This window comes from Eschrichtius robustus, chromosome 17 (assembly GCF_028021215.1).
Source record: "Eschrichtius robustus isolate mEscRob2 chromosome 17, mEscRob2.pri, whole genome shotgun sequence".
Taxonomy (NCBI): Eukaryota; Metazoa; Chordata; class Mammalia; order Artiodactyla; family Eschrichtiidae; genus Eschrichtius; species Eschrichtius robustus.
This window is the reverse complement of record NC_090840.1, coordinates 23,880,433-23,900,970: the sequence shown is the minus strand read 5'-3', so window position 1 is coordinate 23,900,970 and position 20,538 is coordinate 23,880,433. Positions and strand designations below refer to the sequence as shown.

The 20,538-nt window shown below is 39.6% G+C and overlaps 1 protein-coding gene across 1 annotated transcript in view; it reads left to right on the top strand.

Annotated features, from left to right (window-relative positions):
• Window positions 1-605: 605 nt before the first annotated feature.
• The window catches only part of MRPS28 (mitochondrial ribosomal protein S28), a 103,421-nt gene continuing 83,488 nt past the window's right edge, over window positions 606-20,538 (top strand). Inside the window, exons 1-2 of the mRNA XM_068525343.1 lie at window positions 606-843; window positions 18,434-18,615. Of these exons, the coding sequence (XP_068381444.1) occupies window positions 628-843; window positions 18,434-18,615 (398 nt within the window). The 5' untranslated portion in view covers window positions 606-627. The remainder of the gene's footprint in view (window positions 844-18,433; window positions 18,616-20,538) is intronic.

The following is a 20,538-nucleotide window of genomic DNA, read 5'->3' as shown; positions in this document are numbered from 1 at the left end:
ATTTTTGTACCGTGGATGGGTTGACCACAGGATAGGCGAAGAAAGACAAACTTAGATCCGGGATTTCACAAATGTTTGAGCCCTACCATGTGCCCGCTGTCAGGGATTCAACAGCAAAATTCCTGCCCTCAGAGTTTACAAACCGAGAGAGCAGACGCTAAACAAAATTACTACTAAGTAAACTACGTGGCATCTTGTCTGGGATTCCAATTCTAAATAAGATAGTCAAGGAGAACCTCGCATTTGAGCAAAGACCTGAAGAGCGGTGGCGAGCAGAGAGCCTTGGGGCCATCTGGGGCACACACGCAGGCGGCGGGGCCAGCAAGAGTCGCCTTACCAGAATTTACAGCAGCATGAGGCCCAAAGGGCTCCCGCGAGGGCGAAATTGCTCCGAGTCAAAACCCTTTCCATGCAAAACTTAGCGGGTCGCTGCTAGTAGGGGACTTCTAACCACCTTTAGTCCCCCAATTTTAGCTTAAGTCTCTCTCAACCCACACTTCCCCCTTACACCGATTAGGCCACGCCCGCCGGTCCGCAGTGCTCCGCAAGTGGGCGGGCCTCTCATTGCTCCGCCCCGTGACCTGCACGTTCGCGGAGAAGCCAAAGGTCAGAGGTTGTGGAGCCGTCATGGCGGCGCTGTGCCGGACCCGTGCCGTGACTGCCGACAGTCATTTTCTGCGAGTGCTTCTCTTCTTTCGGCCCTGTCGAGACGCAGGCACTGAAAGTGGCTCCGGAAGCGAGAGTTCTGATTCCACGGAGCCTAGGCCGCGCCTAGGCGGCTTCGCGAACTCTTTGAAGCGGCACTCAGAACTGCAGCGGAAGGCGGAGCTCGAGCGGATGAGAGTGAGTTGCGGGAGCTAAGCCAGCGACGCGTTGGCGGGCGGGGCCCGCCGTTGTAGGTGGAGCCGGGAGCCGGGACGGAGCCCGGCGTAAGGGGTGGGCCCGGCAAGGTGGGTGGGACCGAGAGGCAGGGCGGGGCCCGGCGTAGGGAGTAGAGTGGGGGGCGGTGGTGTGGCTTGTCCCATCTGCTGGCTACTTAGAACAGAGCGTGTGGTGGTGTTTTTCCTCCGTTTGTTGTACTTTTGTACAGCATCTACATGCTGGGCGTGCGCTGTCCACACTCCTTGGCACGCGTCTTCCTCAGGCGAGTGCTGGAAGGGAAACCAGCAGCGAGCGTTGCCAGTGACGCGCCTAGGGCGACTCTTGGGACTCCGAGTAAAGTTGGATCCACTGAGAGAGGCAGGGCCCTCTGCTCCTCTTGTTCTACCCAGCAGCTGCAGTGTGGACCTTAGTGTCTGGCGTACCAGGCTGATCATAAATATTTCTTAATTCAGTTGGAGAGGTGAATCAGAGAATTACTGTCACTATGAACTTGAGCAAGTAATGTAACCTGTCGATGCTTCACTTTCCTTTTCTGTAAATGACCTTTTTTTTAAAAATCCATCTGTCCGAGGCAATAATTTTGTAAAACGCGATAGAATTACTAGATAAATAAAATGGAAGAAATAGGCGTAAATACAAGTCAGATTTTTTGAGTCAGCGGACATGAAATTGGATGTCTGGCAATATTAAACTGTATAAAAATAAACTGTCTCAATTTCTGTACTCATCGCTTTGGGAACCAGTAGCAAACAGTTTACCGATGGATAGTGTCGTGGGTTATAGAAAACTGCCCAGCATCTAGCACAGTGCTTGACTCTTAGTGGGCACTCCGTAAGTGTTTGCCCAAGGCGTGAATGAATGAATAGAACAGAAAGTGCACACTTGAACTTCAGGACAATCTGAGCAGTCTTTGAATTGAGATCTTTGTGTGACTGCTCGCAAACGGTTGTATAAGTGAGGGTAGGGCAGGCTTGAGCATGTGAGTTAAATGTGCTACTCCAGAGTAATAACTGAGCAAAAACAATTGTCAGAGTAATAAGAAAACTGAAGATACCACATTAGCTTTATTTTAGTGTTTATTGGAAGTTTCCAGTACTTTTGTGACATATTTATCATGAGGAATATGAGTAGTTGTTAGGTATTGATGTAAAGATTCAACTTTGTGAAAAATCTTTCACTTTACTCTTTGAAGTTTCTGGAACTATTTAATTGAAGAGTATCCTGAGATTACAAGATGAATAAAGTTCGTCTTTATTGTGTGATCAGGATTTTTGAAAAAAAATTGTAAAGTATAAAAATAATATTGCAAAAGGGGCATGTAAATAGCACTGAAGGTTACTATGGGAAATATAAAAGCCCCCTTTTTCTTTTCCTCACTTTCTCAAAGCTGGAAGGTGTATTTTTATAAATGCATACTGCTAGAGATTTTATGTATGCATATATGAATATAAGCTAATTATATATATATATATACTTAAAAACGTACAAGTTTTGAACTACATTATTAATGTTTAAGAATGTAAGCTCTGGATTCAGACAGACTTGGTCTGAATTCTAATTCTTCTGTCATTTACTGGCTGTGTTTCCTTGGAAAGTTACTTGATATCCGTATATCTTCTTTTCCTTTTTTTATAAAAGGAAACCCTGTCATGGAATTATTATGAGATTAAATGAATTCATTATTTAAACACTTAGCACAAGTACCTGATAATAAGCATTCAGTATATTTTCATTGCTGCCGCTGAAAATTGCTATTCTCGCTTAAGTGTAACTTTGACTATTTTTCCTTATCATTACATATGTATAATGTAGTGTACTTACTGCTGTCCCTAGGTATGCACGGGGGTTTGGTGCCAGGACCCTCTGCCATACCAAAATCCCTGGATGCTCAAGTCCCTTATATAAACGGTGCAGGTAACCCTCTGCGGCTCCCGCATCCGTGAATACAGAGGTCTGACTGTATATCTCATTGAAAAAGTACTTGTTTGGTATTCCATGGTGTGGATATAGCATAATTTATTTAACCAGGCCTTCACTAATGAGCTTCTAGGTTGTTTCTGGGTTTTTTTTCCCTTAATACAGACAATGGTACAGTGAGCATTTTACATTTTTTTTGCTTATTTATGGGATATATACTAGGTCAATGTGTACACACAATTTGAGTTTTGATACATACAGACTGCACCACACTTCCACTTACAGTGCATGACAGTGCCTGTTTCCTCACCCACTTATACGTGTGGGGTATTATAAGTGGATTTTCTTGGTAGTGGGCAGTCAAAACAAAATACAAAAATTGGGAACTGGAGTTGTTTATCTCTCACCTCTGATACCAGTTTGTAATTTTTATCAAAATAACTGCATGTTCACATTTTTTGACTTAAGAAGTAAATGCTATCAATTTGAACTCATAAAATACACTTATACCATCAAAATACTACACTTAATGTTATATATATTGGGGTTCTATGTAAGATTTAATTTGTAACATGGTTTCTGCTTAAAAAAATGTTTTTAGAAGGTAAACAGTTTGCTGTTCCCTAAACAAAGCATTATTTCTTTACCTTTGCTCTTTCCCCTAGAATTAGCTTCCCTGCCTGCAAATTCCATAGTAAAAATCACCTCTTCTTTTAGGCCTTTGTCATTTCACCAACCAGGTGAAACTCCTTCTGAATGTCTTGGGGCTTTGTTTTATGCTACCTTTATTTTACACACACAACTCTTAAGTTATATTAGAGCCATTTGTGAACTTGTTTTATCCCATCTCCTAGATTGTAATTCTTGAAGGTCGGGGTAGTTTTTTATTTACCCTTTTCATTCCTTGCATAATGCCTTACACATTAGTAGGGATTTAATATATATTTGTTGATATGAATTGGAATAAGATTTACACAGTTTGATGTCTGAATAACTATAAATGAGAAATAACATCTCGTGTTATTGGATTAAAATATACATATACATAGGAATGAAAGTTGACATCCTACCCATTGGTTTAATTCTTACTCTCAAAGTGCAGACATGTATCTATATGTGCACCTCAGAAATAAGTGATATTCAGTAAGAGCCAAGCAAGTTATCCTTAAAAGGGACTTTCCCCTGCCGGCAGGAATTTAATCAAGGACAGTTCATCATGAATTCCCTATCCTAAAATTTCAGTGAGGTTACCAGTTAAAGGAATCTCAAGTTTAAATGACCTGAAAGGCCATTTACTCATCCATGCTCACTTATCCATTATCTTTTCCTTGATTCATTAGCTATAAGATTGGTTTATGCATGTATCTCTTTAAGTGTTTGTTTATTTTTCTTTAGGATGGGACCAAGTCCTTTTCATTTTTGTAACCAACGTAACACATACTTATGAATACAGGACCTGGTAGATGTTTGCTAAATACATTTTTAAAGTCAAATACCTTTTCTCTCTTTTTTTTTTTTTTTACTATTTTAAAAACTTTAACCGTTTTATGTCACTTAGACGATAGAGATTTGTAGAACCTGTTAAGCCGATGGGGAGCTATAGTATAGTGAAAGGTCCACCTTATAGCCACAGGGTGGCAATAGTTGAGCAAAGAATTGGTTTTCTGCTTTTTGAATATTACTGTTTCTTAACAGTAGAGGGGGGCATATTACTTTTCAGCACATTGAAAAAATGGTTTGCAAGAGTTTTTGAGGCTACACAGAATGTTTTATTTTTTTAAGATGGAGAATAACATTGTTCTAGCTTATTTATGTGGAATACTGATGTTATACTTTATAGTTTCATTTTAGCAATATATTAGACAGATTTTATGTAAATATTTTTAAATGTTATTTTTTACTTTTTCATGAATATTTCTTATTGGCACTTTTTATTTCAAAATGCTGGAATATTCCAGAAGATAGAATATTTAAATCAGCTATTTTGTCCTTTCAGAATACTGGAAAAATCCAAAAAATAGCTTACTTGAAGGATTTGTTTCAATTCTCTTATTTTTAGTATAAGTTTTAAGTCTTCTAAATTCGTAAAATAGCAATGTTATACAGCTTTATTTAACCCTTTGTTTTCTCACTAGTTTTATATTGACAACTTAAAAAATTACACCAATGTTTTAAAAACTAATATGTAAAGGAATGATGAAAAATATTTCTGGTTTTAACCATGGTGCTCCCTGGTTTTTACATTAGAGACTTTTAGGAGAGTTATCTCTAACTGATAAATAAAACCTTCTGAAATGTCTAGTTTCACAGTAGAGTCTAACATTTTCAAAGCAGGTTTAGAGGAAATGACCAGCTAATATAAAAACAATGAAAGAGTGTATTGAGGTAGATATAAATCTCTAGGGAAAGTAGGTTTTTTTTATCAACAGCTATAATATACCTATAAATAATACTGTACATTTCCTACAAAGAAATGATGAATATATTCTGTATGTATTTTGTTTTGTGGGTGGTCATATGCTCTGATCATACGCAATCAGACTCTTCGGACTTCTCAAGTCAGCGTTAGCTTTCACTAGTTGTATATCTTTCTTAACTCTTATTTTTGCTCAGACATCTCACTCCCTTCTTTTAATGTGTTTGGATTTTGCTTTATTTTGTCTTTTCTTTTAAAGGTTATATTAAGATTTTCTCTTTTGATTAATTTTTCTAACGTGATTACAACTCTTAAGTTTGTTTTTATCTATAGGCATTAAATAACAGGAAATAAAGGAAACTATCACATTTGAGTGGAGCCTGGTTTGTAGGGATTTGGGAATAAAATTAAACCATGACGATTCAGTTTGTATTTTCCCTGTCTTTGTAAATCATTGGGCACTCTGCTGTTGGCAACTGGCGAACAAGGAATGATAGACTCCCAGTCCAGGAGTCAGTGACTCAACAAGTCCTCTGGCCTGTGGCCAGCTACCTAGGTGGAGATGGTCAGGTCCTCCCAAAGGAGATAAGTGCACACTGGAGCAGTGTTTATCCCAGAGAAATGAAAACTTATGTTCATATAAAAACTTGTACAGAAATGTTCATAGCAGCTTTATTTGTAAGAGCCCAAAACGGGAAATAGCCCAGATGTCCTTCAACTGCTCAGTGGTTAACAAACTGTGGTATATCTCTCGTATGGAATACTACTCAGCAATAAAGAGGGACCGGTGGTTGATACAGGCAGCAACTTGAATAACTCTCAAGGGAATTATGCTGAATGAAAAAAGCGAGTCCCAAAGGGTTGCCTATTGTGTGGTTCCATTTATGTGACATTCTTGAAGTGACAAAATTACAGAGATAGGGAACAGATCAGTGGTTGCTAAGAGTTAGGATAGGGCAGAAGGGAGATGGGGAGTTATAAAAGGAAACACAAGGGATCCTTGTGGTGATGGAACTTCCTATAACTTGACTGCGACGGTGTATACATGAACCTTCACATATTGTATAGAACTAAATACACACACACAAATGATTATATCTAAAACTGGTGAAATCTGAATACTATCTGTGTATTATATCAATGTCACTTTCCTGGTTGTAATATTATACTATATGGTTTTACAAGATGTTACCATTGGGAGAGCTGAGTAAAGGGTGCAGGAGCTCCCCATGTGTTGTTTCTTACGATTGCATGTGAATCTACAATGGTCTCAAAATAGAAAGTTTAATTTTTTTTTGAAAAGGATCATTTCACTAGTCTGTCAGGCCCAGTACTAGTAAGACCAGTGAATTCCATAAGCATGAGCCCATTATCCCATTATCCCATAATTTGCTGTAAAATGATTTCTTTGGTTAGAAGCAATGCTGTTTGGAATACCGTGACAATGAATATGAGAGTCTATAAGTTCATGGATGGTGGTTTTGGTAGAAGCTTTGTGGGCAGGGAAGGCAAACCCATATTCAGAATAAGTGTCTATTCCAGTGACAATATATCACTGTCCTTTCCATTTTGAATGGTCCAGTGTAATCAGCCTGCCACCAGGTGGCTGGCTGATCCTCCCAGGGAATGATGCTGTATTGAAAGCTTAGTATTGGTTTCTGCCATGGCAGATTGGTCTTTTAGCAGTGGCTGTAGCCAGATCACTACTCACAGGGTGAGTGGAAGTCAGTATTCCTGAATCCATGCATAACCTCCATCTCACAAAAATTCAGGGGCTTGCACCTGGTAAAATGCCGTCGGTCAGTGTTCTGGGACATGTGAGATACCTCCCCTACCCCTAAGACGGAAGCAATCCCTGCTGTCGTGGCAGCTTTGTTCTTGAACTCACTGGGGAGGTGAGCAGGAGTGGCTGGGGAAAGAGGTTGACTGACCTCCACATGACTAGTTATCTTATCCCTTGATTATTAAGATTCTTTTCTGCAGAAGAAATTATTCACATTTATTTTCTCACTCTGTGTCCTATCTCAGTCTGTGTCCTATATTCTATCTTCCTATCTCTTTCCCAGACCTTCTTGTTATCTATTTCCCAATCATGTTCCTGCTAGATCCCTGGCCATCCAGCAAAATCATTAGTCACTTCACACAAATCAATATAGATCCTCACCGTAGGCCATCTCTCTTTCCAGGCAAAATGATCATTCAAGTATACTGCTCAAAGTCCTTTACTGCTGTCATTCAAAGGTAGTCTAGCTCTGCACTACACTTCACCTAGGGAGGTCTGTCAAAGTCTCATTCTACGTGTATATACTGCCACTGCCACATCTGCTGGGTTGTAAAACTCAAGTAGTAGAAGAGCTTACCTGATAGCCTAGACCTTTTGCAGAGCCTTATATTGTTCTGGGCACCACTCAAAACTGGCAGCTTTTTGGGTTACTTGGTAAAAGAGTTGAAGAAGCGTGTCCAAATGAGGTATTTGTTGCCTACAGAATTCAAAGAGACCCTCTAGGCATTGAGCTTCTTTCTTAGCAGTAAGAAAGGATATCTTGACGTAGCCCAGACCATTGGCTCCCTAGGGATTTCACTAAGGCCCAGTGTTTTTGTGGGATTTATTTCCCACCCACGGGCATATATGGGTCTTACCATGTGTCAGGAGGAGTTGCAGCTTTCTGCTTCCAGATCGAATCAGCATATGAAATGGAGCAGCATGCTGTCCAGTGGAATGGAGTGGCAATCAAAGTCTTTGTAGACTAGACTGTGGCATAGAGCTAGAGAATTAATGTAACCTGGAGGTATATAGTCTTTACTAGCAGGTCTAGAAAAGAACGCATTTGTTAGATAATTATTGCACACCAGGTGCTGGAGGAAATTTGATTTGCTCCAGCCATGAAATGACATCTGGAATAGCTGAAATTGGAGTTACCACTTGATTAAGTTTATGATAATAAAGTGTCATTTTCTAAGACCTGTCTGCTTTCTGCAAGGCCTCATAGGCAAGTTGAATGGGCGTGTGGTAGGCATCACCACGCTGCATCTTCCAGGTCCTTGATAGTGGCACTAATTGCTGCAATGCCTCTAGGAATGTGGTATTTATTGCCTTTGATTTACTTGCTTGGTAGGTAGGGGAAGTTCTACTACCTACCAGACAAATTCATCTTTTACTTGGCCTTCTGTACCTTAATAGCCTTCACTCTACAGATCAGGTAACCAGTGTGGGGATCCTGTCGGTTGCTGAGTATACCTATTGCAATTGTGCCTTCTGGAACTAGGGAGAGAACTATAGAGCAGGTTCATGGGATAGAGCTGAGCTAAAACTCCATTTATCACGTGATCTCCATAAGCCCCTGTTCTGACTGGCATTGAGTTGGTTCTTGAAGAGTTAGTGTCAGTTCAGATAATCCCTGAAAGGTCTGATGATTTCTCCTTCCTCAGTGAACAGTCATTCTGGTAAATAACCACAGCTCCTTTTGGGAAAGCTAGAAGGAAGATTGGTGATATAAATTTTTGGTTTGGTAGCGGGATCTTCCCTCAAGGGGACACAACCTCCTCTTCATTCAGAAGGCTTGGTGTCTGAGAATTGCTTCAACTTTGGGAATTGGTTGAGGGGCCTTGATATTCATATGTGGTGTTCAAGTCAGACTTCTGTTCTCTAGAACTGGAGTTTTCCCATCTATTTTATTTCTAAGGACACCATAACCAACCAGCCAACACCAAAGAGCTCTACAGGTCAGATTAGTTGGATTGCTTTTAGGCTCTGCTGCATTATGATAACCATGCCCACCATGTTGTTGGCTAGTAAGTGCTGGCTTGACTCCTGCCACATGATCTCCATTGAATTCAGGGAGCTCTTGTTGGCAGCAGTTCTCACTGTCAGTCCTGGCCTACAGAGAATCGCTACCACACAGCTTTCAGGAATGCTGGTGCTCCCTTCACACAGGTATTTCTCTTAACCCTGGTGAACTGAGTATCTTATAGATCCTCTTGGGGGCCATAGTAAGGAGTGGTGAACAGATCATAAACAATAAATCCACTCCAGCATTCCATTCTCTTCAAGCCTTTGGATACCTTTCTTTGTGGTATACTAAGGAAGTTCTGGTATTTCAGCTTCATCTAGTATAGTCTATCACTCTCAGCCATTTAAGCTAATATATTGTATCTGAATCTCTGCTTAGTGAGCCTATATTGGTAAATTTGGGTCAAGGCAACACTGTCTTCCTCTCACCCTGATCCGGTCTCCTTAGGATCCATTCCCACATATATCCTCAGTTTCTGTTGATATGAATTAGCAAAATCATGCAAATCACTCTGGTTATCCAGCCTCCTCTCGTAACTATGTTTCTCCCTATCCGGCATAATTATTCTCCTGCTACTATGATATACCTCTATTATAAAGGTTTCTAAACTTTTTTTGATAATGCCCCTTCATTAAGAAATTTTTGAACACATGTTCCAATATTTACTTTATTTATTTATTTATTTATTTTATTTATTTTTGGCTTTGTTGGGTCTTCGTCGCCGTGTGCAGGCTTTCTCTAGTTGCAGCGAGCCGGGGCTTCTCTTCGTTGCGGTGCGCGGGCTTCTCATTGTGGTGGCTTCTCTGGTTGCAGAGCATGGACTCTAGGCACACGGGCTTTAGTAGCTGTGGCACGTGGACTTCAGTAGTTGTGGCTCGCGGGCTGTAGAGCGCAAGCTCAGTAGCTGTGGCACACGGGCTTAGTTGCTCCGTGGCATGTGGGATCTTCCCGGACCAGGGCTCGAACCCGTGTCCCCTCCATTGGCAGGTGGATTCTTAACCACTGCGCCACCAGGGAAGCCCCAATATTTACTTTAAAAAGATTTATGTACTACAGTACTACAGTACTATTTGTTATATACATTTTAAAGCATTCACAAAAAACAACAGTTTAAAGGGTGAAGTAAAAAACCATCACTAGAAGTTCCAGAAGTTTCTTCTTTTGTTCTCTGGGTTATCATGGAGATAACTGTTCTTTCATATTACTTGCCTTCTTTCCTTCAGCCTGCTCTCTAGATCTGTATTCCTTGGTCCCAAGTCTCCTGCATCTTTCTGTGCACGGTCTCCCTTTAAGCTTCTCACAAGTGTTTCTTGCTTTCTTCCTCGATTTCTCTTGATAACACTACTTCTCAGATGGGTCTGAGAAGAAAAGGAGTCGTTTTGGTTCTTGCTTCTCTACCATTTCAGACCACTGTTGTGTTAGAAATATTTAAGGAAAGATTCCTTGATAGAAATCTTCTCAATTCTTTTGAGTTTTTTTCTTCAGCATTTGACTCACAGCTTTTCCCTTTTCCCCTTCTTACTTGCCATCTTCATGGACTTCAGCATGTACATCGATGGCTTTACTAACACTTGGGCAACAGAGATGCACATCGTATTCTAAGTATCATATTCCTAGACCTTCACTTCTACTTTCTGATACTTGCAGATATACCATAATTTGTATGTATGCAAATTCATTATCACTTGGAACGATATCTTCAAGTTCTCAAACTCCTGAGCCCTCTTGGACCACAGTTTTACCCTCTTCACCTTCTCTGTTTCCTGAATCACACCTTTATCTACCAGTCTACCAACTTTTTTTCTGGGTCTACCTTTCTTTATACTCAGTCTGGAACTACTTGGTAGCCGTTCTATCTTGGAATCTCACTCCCTTAATCTTTTGTCTTGCCTTCCATCCTAGATCTCCCTAAATGCAACTGCCATTGCTCCTATACCTGGCCTGCCGTGTGCTCCTGAGTCTGCCTTGTGCAGGGTTTTTCAGTCTTGGCACTGGTGACACTTTGGACCAGATAATTCTTTGCTGTGGGGGCTGCCCTGTGCGTTGTAGGGTGTTTAACAGCATCCCCGGCCCCTACCCAGTGCATTCCAGTAACATCCCCAGTCATGGGAATCAGACATGTCTTCAGGCACTGCCAGATGTCCCCAGGACAGAGGGGGGATTTGGGGGGTGGGGAGAGGGAGGGCAGGCAAAATTGTTCTGTTTGAAAACTACTAGGATTATCCATAAAACTTGGTGGTGACTGCGTCTATAAGAAATTGATTAATTTTTTGTTTAAAGCTACATTTTAAGAGGTGTTTGCCCTGTCAGAGGCACAGTTTGAGAGCTTTACATATAGTCATGTGTTTATTGAATCCTCACAACAACCCTGTAAAATAGGTATAATTATTAACCCCATTTTATAGGTGAGTAAACAGCAGCACAGAGAGTCTAAGTGCACTGCGCCAACCACAGAGCTGGTAAGTGGTACCGCCAGGACCTGAACCATGTGGTCTGACTTCAGAGCCTTTAGGCGCCCGCCCTCCTACTCCAGGCTTTACTAATTGCTCGTACCTTGCCAAAAACCTGTCATTTCGATTCTTTTCTTTCCTGATGGGCTAAGTCACCTATTGCTGCGTAACCAACCCTCCTAACTTATTTCTTTAGACAATTTATTCAATTATTATTATGTTTTTTAGAGAAGAGAAAAAAAGTTTATCGTATTTATTTTGCCAGGGCAATAAATGCCTTATTATTAGGTATTGTGCACTTGGCCTTTCTGCCAGGTGTTCTGTGCTTGACAGAAAATTGCCTTCCCTGCCTGTATTCTTTTAATTATTCCCTTTGTTTTCAGCCTCTCTTATCATTCCAGCTTTCTACAATTCCTGGCCTGACGGAGTCCAGCACCTTTATGGGATTCTTCAGAATAGACTGACTTATTTTCATACTGCATGTGTTTTTAGCTGCAGTTTCCTTCACTCTGCTTCACTAGTTAACCACCCTTCTACATGTCTTCAGTCCATTAAAAAGTTGTTGAAATCTCTTATATACTTTTTGTCTCCATTTTCTTCTCTTTAATACTGAGGGTTTGTAATTTTTTCGTTCATTCTTTACCATCATTGAATGGAATTTCAGGAGGGAGAGAGAGAAATGTAAGTACTCACTCTGCCATCTTGAACCACTAATCCATTAATTTTACTAAAAGAGCATTGTTATGAGCATAACATTTACCGGGTAGGGTTGAGGAAACTGAAGTTGTTGCAGCACAATTAATAGAAGGGAGTCTTTTTTTTTTTTTTGTAATACATAAACATTTATTTCATTCTGATATCTTTTTTTTTTTTAACATCTTTATTGGAGTATAATCGCTTTGCATTGGTGTGTTAGTTTCTGCTTTATAACGAGGTGAATCAGCTATACATATACATATATCCCCATATCTCCTCCCTCTTGCATCTCCCTCCCACCCTCCCTATCCCACCCTTCCTATCCCACCCTTCTAGGTGGTCACAAAGCACCGAGCTGATCTCCCTGTGCTATGCGGCTGCTTCCCACTAGCTATCTATTCTACATTTGGTAGTGTATATATGTCCATGCCACTTTCTCACTTCGCTCCTGCTTACCTTTCCCCTTCCCCATGTCCTCAAGTCCATTCTCTACATCTGCGTCTTTATTCCTGTCCTGCCCCTAGGTTCATCAAAACCTTTTTTTTTTTTTTTTTTTTAGATTCCATATATATGTGTTAGCATACGGTATTTGTTTTTCTCTTTCTGACTTACTTCACACTGTATGACAGACTCTAGGTCCATCCACCTCACTACAAATAACTCAATTTCCTTTCTTTTTATGGCTGAGTAATATTCTATTGTATATATGTGCCACATCTTCTTTATCCATTCATCTGTCGATGGACACTTAGGTTGCTTCCATGTCCTGGCTATTGCAAATAGAGCTGCAGTGAACATTGTGGTACATGACTGTTTTTGAATTATGGTTTTCTCAGGGTGTATGCCCAGTAGTGGGATTGCTGGGTCGTATGGTAGTTCTATTTTTAGTTTTTTAAGGAACCTCCTTACTGTTCTCCATAATGGCTGTATCAATTTACATTCCCACCAACAGTGCAAGAGGGTTCCCTTTTCTCCACACCCTCTCCAGCATTTATTGTTTGTAGATTTTTTGATGATGGCCATTCTGACTGGTGTGAGGTGATACCTCGTTGTAGTTTTTTTTTATATAAATTTATTTTATTTTTGTTTATTTTTGGCTGCGTTGGGTCTTTGTTGCTGTGCGTGGGCTTCCTCTAGCTGCGGAGAGCTGGGGCTACTCTTTGTTGTGGTGCGTGGGCTTCTCACTGCGGTGGCTTCTCTTGCTGCGGAGCACGGGCTCTAGAGCACAGGCTCGGTAGTTGCGGTGCACGGGCTTAGTTGTTCCGCGGCATTCGGGATCTTCCTGGACCAGGGCTTGGACCAGTGTCTCCTGCACTGGCAGGCGGATTCTTAACCACTGCGCCACCAGGGAAGCCCCGTCATTGTAGTTTTGATTTGCATTTCTCTAATGATTAGTGATGTTGAGCATCCTTTCACGTGTTTGTTGGCAATCTGTATATAGAAGGGAGTCATTTTTAAGTTACTTGTCAGAGAAGACACATGATGAAATGTTTTTCTTGCTAACTAATATGAAGTAAAGTACATATAGCGTTTCATTATTTTTGTTATTGTTTATGTTTAAAAAGGGACTGGGTAGGATTTGTCTTCCCTTTTCAATAGTTTATTACTTTAAAAAAACATTTTTATATTTTAGAATATTTAGGAATTCCTACTACTCAACTTGGTAGGTATCCAGTCTTTTTATTTACAATTGAGAAGACAGATCTACAGAGGTTAAAAGACTTATTACTCAAGATTTTTTAGTTATTTAGTGGCTGAGTTGGTCATAGAACCCAGATTTCCTAAATATTTCTATTATTCTACTGTACTGTGTCCTTACTTTTAAGTTTTAAAATAATGTTTCTCTCTACTTTCCACCTTTTGAGGCAGTTGTATTTAAATCACTGTTCAGCCTATCATGTGGCTGTGAGTAGCAGGTATGGTAATCATGTGTGAAATGAGGTGGTTGGACTCGCTGATATCTTGTGTTTCCTTTAGTGCTAGTAGCCTCTGATTCCAAGCTATATATTAAATGTCTTCATATGCATTATGGTTTTTTTTAAGTTTATTTCTTTTTTTTAAATCAATTAATTAATTAACTTATTTTTGGCTGTGTTGGGTCTTCGTTGCCGTGTGTGGGCTTTCTCTAGTTGTGGCGAGTGGGGGCTACTCTTCGTTGCGGTGCGCGGGCTTCTCATTGCGGTGGCTTCTCTTGTTGCAGAGCATGGGCTCTAGGCGTGCGGGCTTCAGTAGTTGTGGCACACAGGTTTAGTTGCTCCGCGGCATGTGGGATCTTCCCGGACCAGGGCTCAGACTCGTGTCCCCTGCATTGGCAGGTGGGTTCTTAACCACTGTGCCACCAAGGAAGTCCCTGCATGATAGTTTTATACATACATACATATGTACATAGGCTTTATATATTAAAAAATTTTAAGTACTGCATATTCTTTGTGTTCTAGATTTTCTAATATAAATAATATAAAGAAAAAAGTTCTATATGTAAATTTTTACAGTTAGCATTTGATATATTTCTTTTGAGGAATTTGTATCTATATAATATTACTGTAAACATGTGTAAATTTATGTAAGTATGTATATGAATATGTGCACCGTGGGAGTTCCCTGGTGGTCTAGTGGTTAGGATTTAGTGCTTTCACTGCCGTGGCCTGGGTTCAATACCTGGTCGGGGAACTGAGATCCCATAAGTCATGTGGTGTGGCAAAAAAAAAAAAAAAAAAAGTGCACCATTATTTTTAACTACCTACCAGATAGACAGTGTTCCCTAAAATTTTATGGGTATCAGAAACCTAATAAGTGTGAAACTAACTTACTCTCTTACTTCTGCTGCACTGCTCTCCCACCTCGTCAGTGGCTCCCCTTTTCCCTTGCTTTCTACAGCCAATTGGGTATCAAGTGTTTGCTGTACTATTTGGTAAATAGCTCTGTATCCCTTCTTCTGTATTCCTATGGCCACTGCTTCAGTGTAGGCCCTTTATCATCTCTGTCCTAGTTACTGGAGGAGCTTCTCAACAGTTTGCCCCCTTTCCATTTTTTCCCCCCCTTTCTCTGGTCCATTTTGCATACTGCTGCCAACGTTTTTTTTTTAAAAACAAAGAACAAGTACTGTCACCCCATTAATGAAAAACTTCTTTTAATTTCCCACGGCTTATAGGATAATGTCTAACCCACTTAGCCTTTGGTATAGGACTCTTTACAACCTGAATGAGGGTAGCAATTGTTTTCAGCAATTTTTGGACCCTAATGTCTTGTCGCGTTCGTTTAACTGTTTCATATATTTTCATATCAGGGCTAGAATGGAGTCTGGGGTACATGACAGGCACTCAGTATTCAACACATATTGGATGAACGAATGGATGAAAGTGGAACTATTCCCTATATCTGTAATTCATTTACCTTCCCCTGTTCTATCTGGACAGTGCTATTCAACTTTCAGGCTTCAAAGGGAAAAAACAGTACAGCAGAGTAACAGGAATACTTAGGAAATCTGAGATTTACGACCAATTCTTAAAGGAAGCAGTCAACCCTAAGGCACCTGCTTTACCTATGACAACTTTATGAATGAACTTTGTAGCAACATTTTCCATAACCAGGATTAGACACTGAGGTCTATGATACACCCAGAAGGTGACAGTGTGCCTGGAGTCTTTGCAGTCTGCAATAGCATGAGAGGGGCTAACAGTGTTGGTTGTCATCATGGGTTGTGCTACATTTATTATTTTTAGAAGCCATTTGACAAGTAAATGGGGAATCCAGAGATGATTCTAGACCATGTTTTTTGAAGGAGGGCTTTGTCTAATTATTTGTTATAGTTTCCAAAAAGGTGTAGCAAGCATACAGTTTAAAAGCAAATTCAGGTATTGATCAAGGTGTCTTATACTTGTGGTAAAATCATTTCACTCACTGAAAACACATTGACTTCCATTGTAAAATATAACAAAGTGAAGGCAAAAATAATGGAACAAAAAGCAATAACATTCTATTTTACTTGATTTTAAAATCTCCTTTAAAAATAATTATTCATAATTTTATAAAATTTATAATGTAGTAAATATTTCACAACACATTTACTAAAAATCTCAAGAGATCTTATTAAATAGTCAAGAACACTCTATTTTCTAAAACCTAGAGGGAAATACCATTTACTATCATACTAATCTCAGCCCTTCACAGTTGTAAAGGATATTGTTGTTTTAGGAAGAGGCCCTAGTGATGGCTGAATTATCTTCAATAAATATTCAAGTATTTGATCTACTATTGTATCTTCCTCTCATCTTCTGCTGTTTTAATGACACCATGGCTTTAATTGAAAGTCTACCTGCCCCCTGTCCCCCCCCCCCCCAAAAAAAAAAACAGATGAAGAAGAAGAAGAATAGATATCAACCACAGAAGTGGAGTAATGGGAAAGCAGGTTATAGGGGAAAATGAGAAGGACCTTCCCAGGTTGTAAGCAGAATGAGACCCCCAAGTTGGTAACCTGTCTGGTCTTGCCTGGAACAGTGCTCTTCCCAGCTGCTCTGGATGGTGTAGTGGTTCCCAGCAGAGGGTTATAGTAGCTGCACTTGTCTCTGACAGCGTACTTCGTATTACTCTCTTTGCATCAAGAGGACAATTCATAGCTGTTTCTGTGTTGAGCCTGTAAGATGTGTTTCATGCTTGGCTGTCTGCAAAAGAACTATTTTAAAGGTTCTTGTTTAAGGAATTAAATATTATACTGTGTAGAATCATAAAACTAGTATTATGGCTCAAAGTGTAATATTCCTAGCTACCTTTTCAGCTTTATTTGGCATCTAGGTCTACTGACTTGTCTTTGGTTTAGATCAACCCTTATGTGCTAAGGATTCCTTCCCATTGGGTTTCAACCGACTGAAACAAATCTATCACCATACCCTCCCTCGAACATCTAAGGGACTTGGCATCTGTCAAATGATTTGACTTTCTTTTTCTTGAAGCAAAGGTCATAAACTTTTGGTTCATAGGTCAAAATGTGCTCTGATTTATAAAATGAAGACTTTTTTTCAATGTATAAACACTTAAAATTGGAAATTTTACGTTAATACATGGATTTCTGACTTTTCTTGGAAAATCAAAAGATGTGGCAACACTGGACTTGAATTGCAACTGCAGCTAGAGCTGAGCAGTAGCTATATTTTTAGTTTGGCATGTATTCTTCTGCTTAGTAAGCTCCTGGCTGGGCATTTGATTATTTTGTAATCCTTGGAGTATCCCATGCATTAACATTGTCATAAATATGGTTTTGTAGTTTTTAAAGTAAGTGTATTATCAAACACTTAGTAATTCTCCCTTAAATGACAAATGTAAAATTCATTCCAGATACAGGATATACGTAGGCAGATCAGATTGTTAATATTCTTCTGTGATGAGCTCTCACAAACAGAAACTCAGCTTCCCTTAGTTTGATCCGAAGTGCGCACACACCACACCACACACAAATTAAAGATGAGTAGAAGGCACAAATCTGTATTCGTGGATTTCTGAAAAAGCGTGTGTTTGGAAAAAATTTTGGTAAGTTAAAAAAAAAAAAGAAGTAATCGGCTTGCATTATATGTTCAGCCCTACCTCAAGTAAATTCAGTACGTCAAACGACTCCTAGAAAGTGAGTAGCACAAAACAATTAAAGCTGTCTTTCCTTTAAAATTTTACTTTAGGAAAAAGAAGAAAATTATAATGTTAAAATACAACATTAAAATGATAAAGTCAAGTCATTTGAAAATATTACGTAACAAGAGCGCCTGTTCAGACTGCTAGTTAAAGGACCCTTAATCATTTTTATCTTAATGCTCACTTAAATTTGTATTAAAGCATAGTCACTTTCATTAAACCAGTATTCGAAGGCATTTTTTTTTTTTTGCAGATGGTCAGTACTAGGAATGAAGCCAGTTGCCTTCTTGGATGCCCTCCTCGCACACTCACCTCCCTACCCCCTCCTGGCCCCAGGCCTGAGGCTTTGTCTAAGGGCGCTCCTTATCCCGCTCACATTCCAGATTCCGCCCTGGGCCACCACATGTGCGCCATCCCCCACCAAGCACAGATGCCTGCTTTTCCCTGGCTCCTCTTCAAGAAGGAAAGGAAGGAAAAGGAAGTTGAAGAGCGTCCCAGGCTTTTTAAAGCAAAATTCCATTTCAGCATTTTTATTATTGCTACAAACGTAAATATACAGCAAATTGACTTTTAAAAATTTCCCCTATAAGACATTACTGTACCTACCATATTATACCTTAGCATTGAATTATATGCATATAAATATCTCTTTTCATATTTAGGGCTCTCCAAAAGATGTGGAATCCTTCGCTTCTATGCTGAGACATTCTCCTCTTACACAGATGGGACCTGCCAAGGATAAACTAGTCATTGGACGAATCTTTCATATTGTGGAGAATGATCTTTATATAGATTTTGGTGGCAAGTTTCCTTGTGTATGTAAAAGACCGGAAGTGGATGGAGAGTAAGTAGAATCATTTCTAAGTGCTTTAAGCGTGTGCATAAAAGTTGAAATACCTCAAAAGTATTACTGGATTTTAATTGGTGACTTTTTGAAAAGACAGAAAATATGTTTATTTCTCTTCATCATGCTAGTTAGTCAAGTTAGGCCAAGTTCATGTCATGTCATATTAGTCAAGTTAGGCCAGATCCATGTCTTCTCAAAGCAGTGAGAGCAGTTTCGGGGAAGATTTGAATGTCCATCCTGATAATAAACCATTTCATGCCATAAAATTAAAACCAGCTTTGGTTAATTTGGTTAATACGTGCTGCTCAGGCCATTTTACGTGTAACTTTTTTGCCTCTTCTTTTCCACAGTCTCCATCTGCTTCTCAGAGAAACCTCTGCTTTCTGTTTCTTCATGTTCATTTCTCTTACTTTAGCAAATTCTGATGCTTTATCATTTTCTTTTCTTACTATTTTGCATCTGCTCTCTGGAATATAATTTTTCCTTAACAGAATTCATTCTGTTTCTGGTCTGTGTAGATAAAGATAATTAATATAAATATGCCTTATGAAAACCACTAAGGTGGGAGACCTGGGAGTAGAATATAAAGAGTGAAAAGAGAGGTGGAACTAAGACTCTGAGATTGGAAAACAGTAGTCGTCAAGATAGAAATGAATTTTTTCCACCAATTTTTAATGTACCCATTTTTTTTAGATTTTAATATTTCTGGTACCAGGATGCATCTTATAGTTGATGCAATTTAATTGGCAATTTAAAAATTCTTAATAGTACATAAATTATGGTGACTCATAATCAGTGGCATCTTAGATAAGATGAATTACAGTGATTAAGAAGTTTGTGATGTTTAAGAATGAGTCAGACCGTAGATATGAGTAAGGAAAGAGTCTACTCTAGCTCTAAGGGAGCAGTTACAAGAATGGGTTGCCTCTTTCCTGAGAGCTCTGGATACCTAAAGGTCTTCTTGATAACTGGGCTCACCCAGTTAGGAGACAGGAGCTCCTTCTACCTGAATCTGAATAGGACCTGACAAACTCAACTGAATACACATGTTCTCAGATCAGTGATATGTGAGTAGATACTTAACAGCCAGCTCTCCAATAAATAAAAGGCCTTGATTTGCCGATTTCTGTGGTATGAAATAGTTCCACCACGGCCAATGTTAAGTTACCTGTGTGATGTCATTGAATGTGGAGTTGGAAATATGAGTGCACAGTCAGCTTTCACAAGCTGGTGCAGTCTGGCTCCAGCACACCTACTGCAGGTAGTCAGAAGCTAAACAGTGTCTCAGCAAGGTGAGTGATGTAAACCAGTGATACCTGGAAGAGAAAATGGGTTCTGTGCTACGTGGCATGAGAGGTAATGGCTAGGTCTTGACTTGCCCTGGTATATTAAATAACATACAAACTTAGTCAAAAATAGTAAAACCTAAAGAAATTTCTAAGTAAGACGTGTCCATCTAGATTTTAATACCGTAATCTATGGCTACTGTGTAATGGGGTATTGAAGGGATTAAATTAGACAATGTATGTAAAGATTTAGAACAGTGATTGGTATATAGTAAACAGATGCTACTATTATTATTCTTTAAATCCTGATGATTTAGGGTTTTTGTGACCTAATGATGACATCCCTCAAGAATTTCTATTGAGGGTTTATGTACCAGGCAAGTTGTGAAGATATGTGGTCCTAAAATTATCCTTCAAGAGAGGCAACCTAAACTCTTTCATACTGTCAGCAGGAGCTGTAGCAGGTCATTTTTCATTAATAGAAAATATATCAGTAATTTGAAAATGAAGTACTGCTTTGTTTTATATAAAGAAATCCTCTCCTCTCTTCCCTACAATTGATAAGCTTTACATCATGCTGCCATGGGTGCCTCCCAGTTGCAGTGGCCATCCTTATTCTTACAAGCTGACCTAA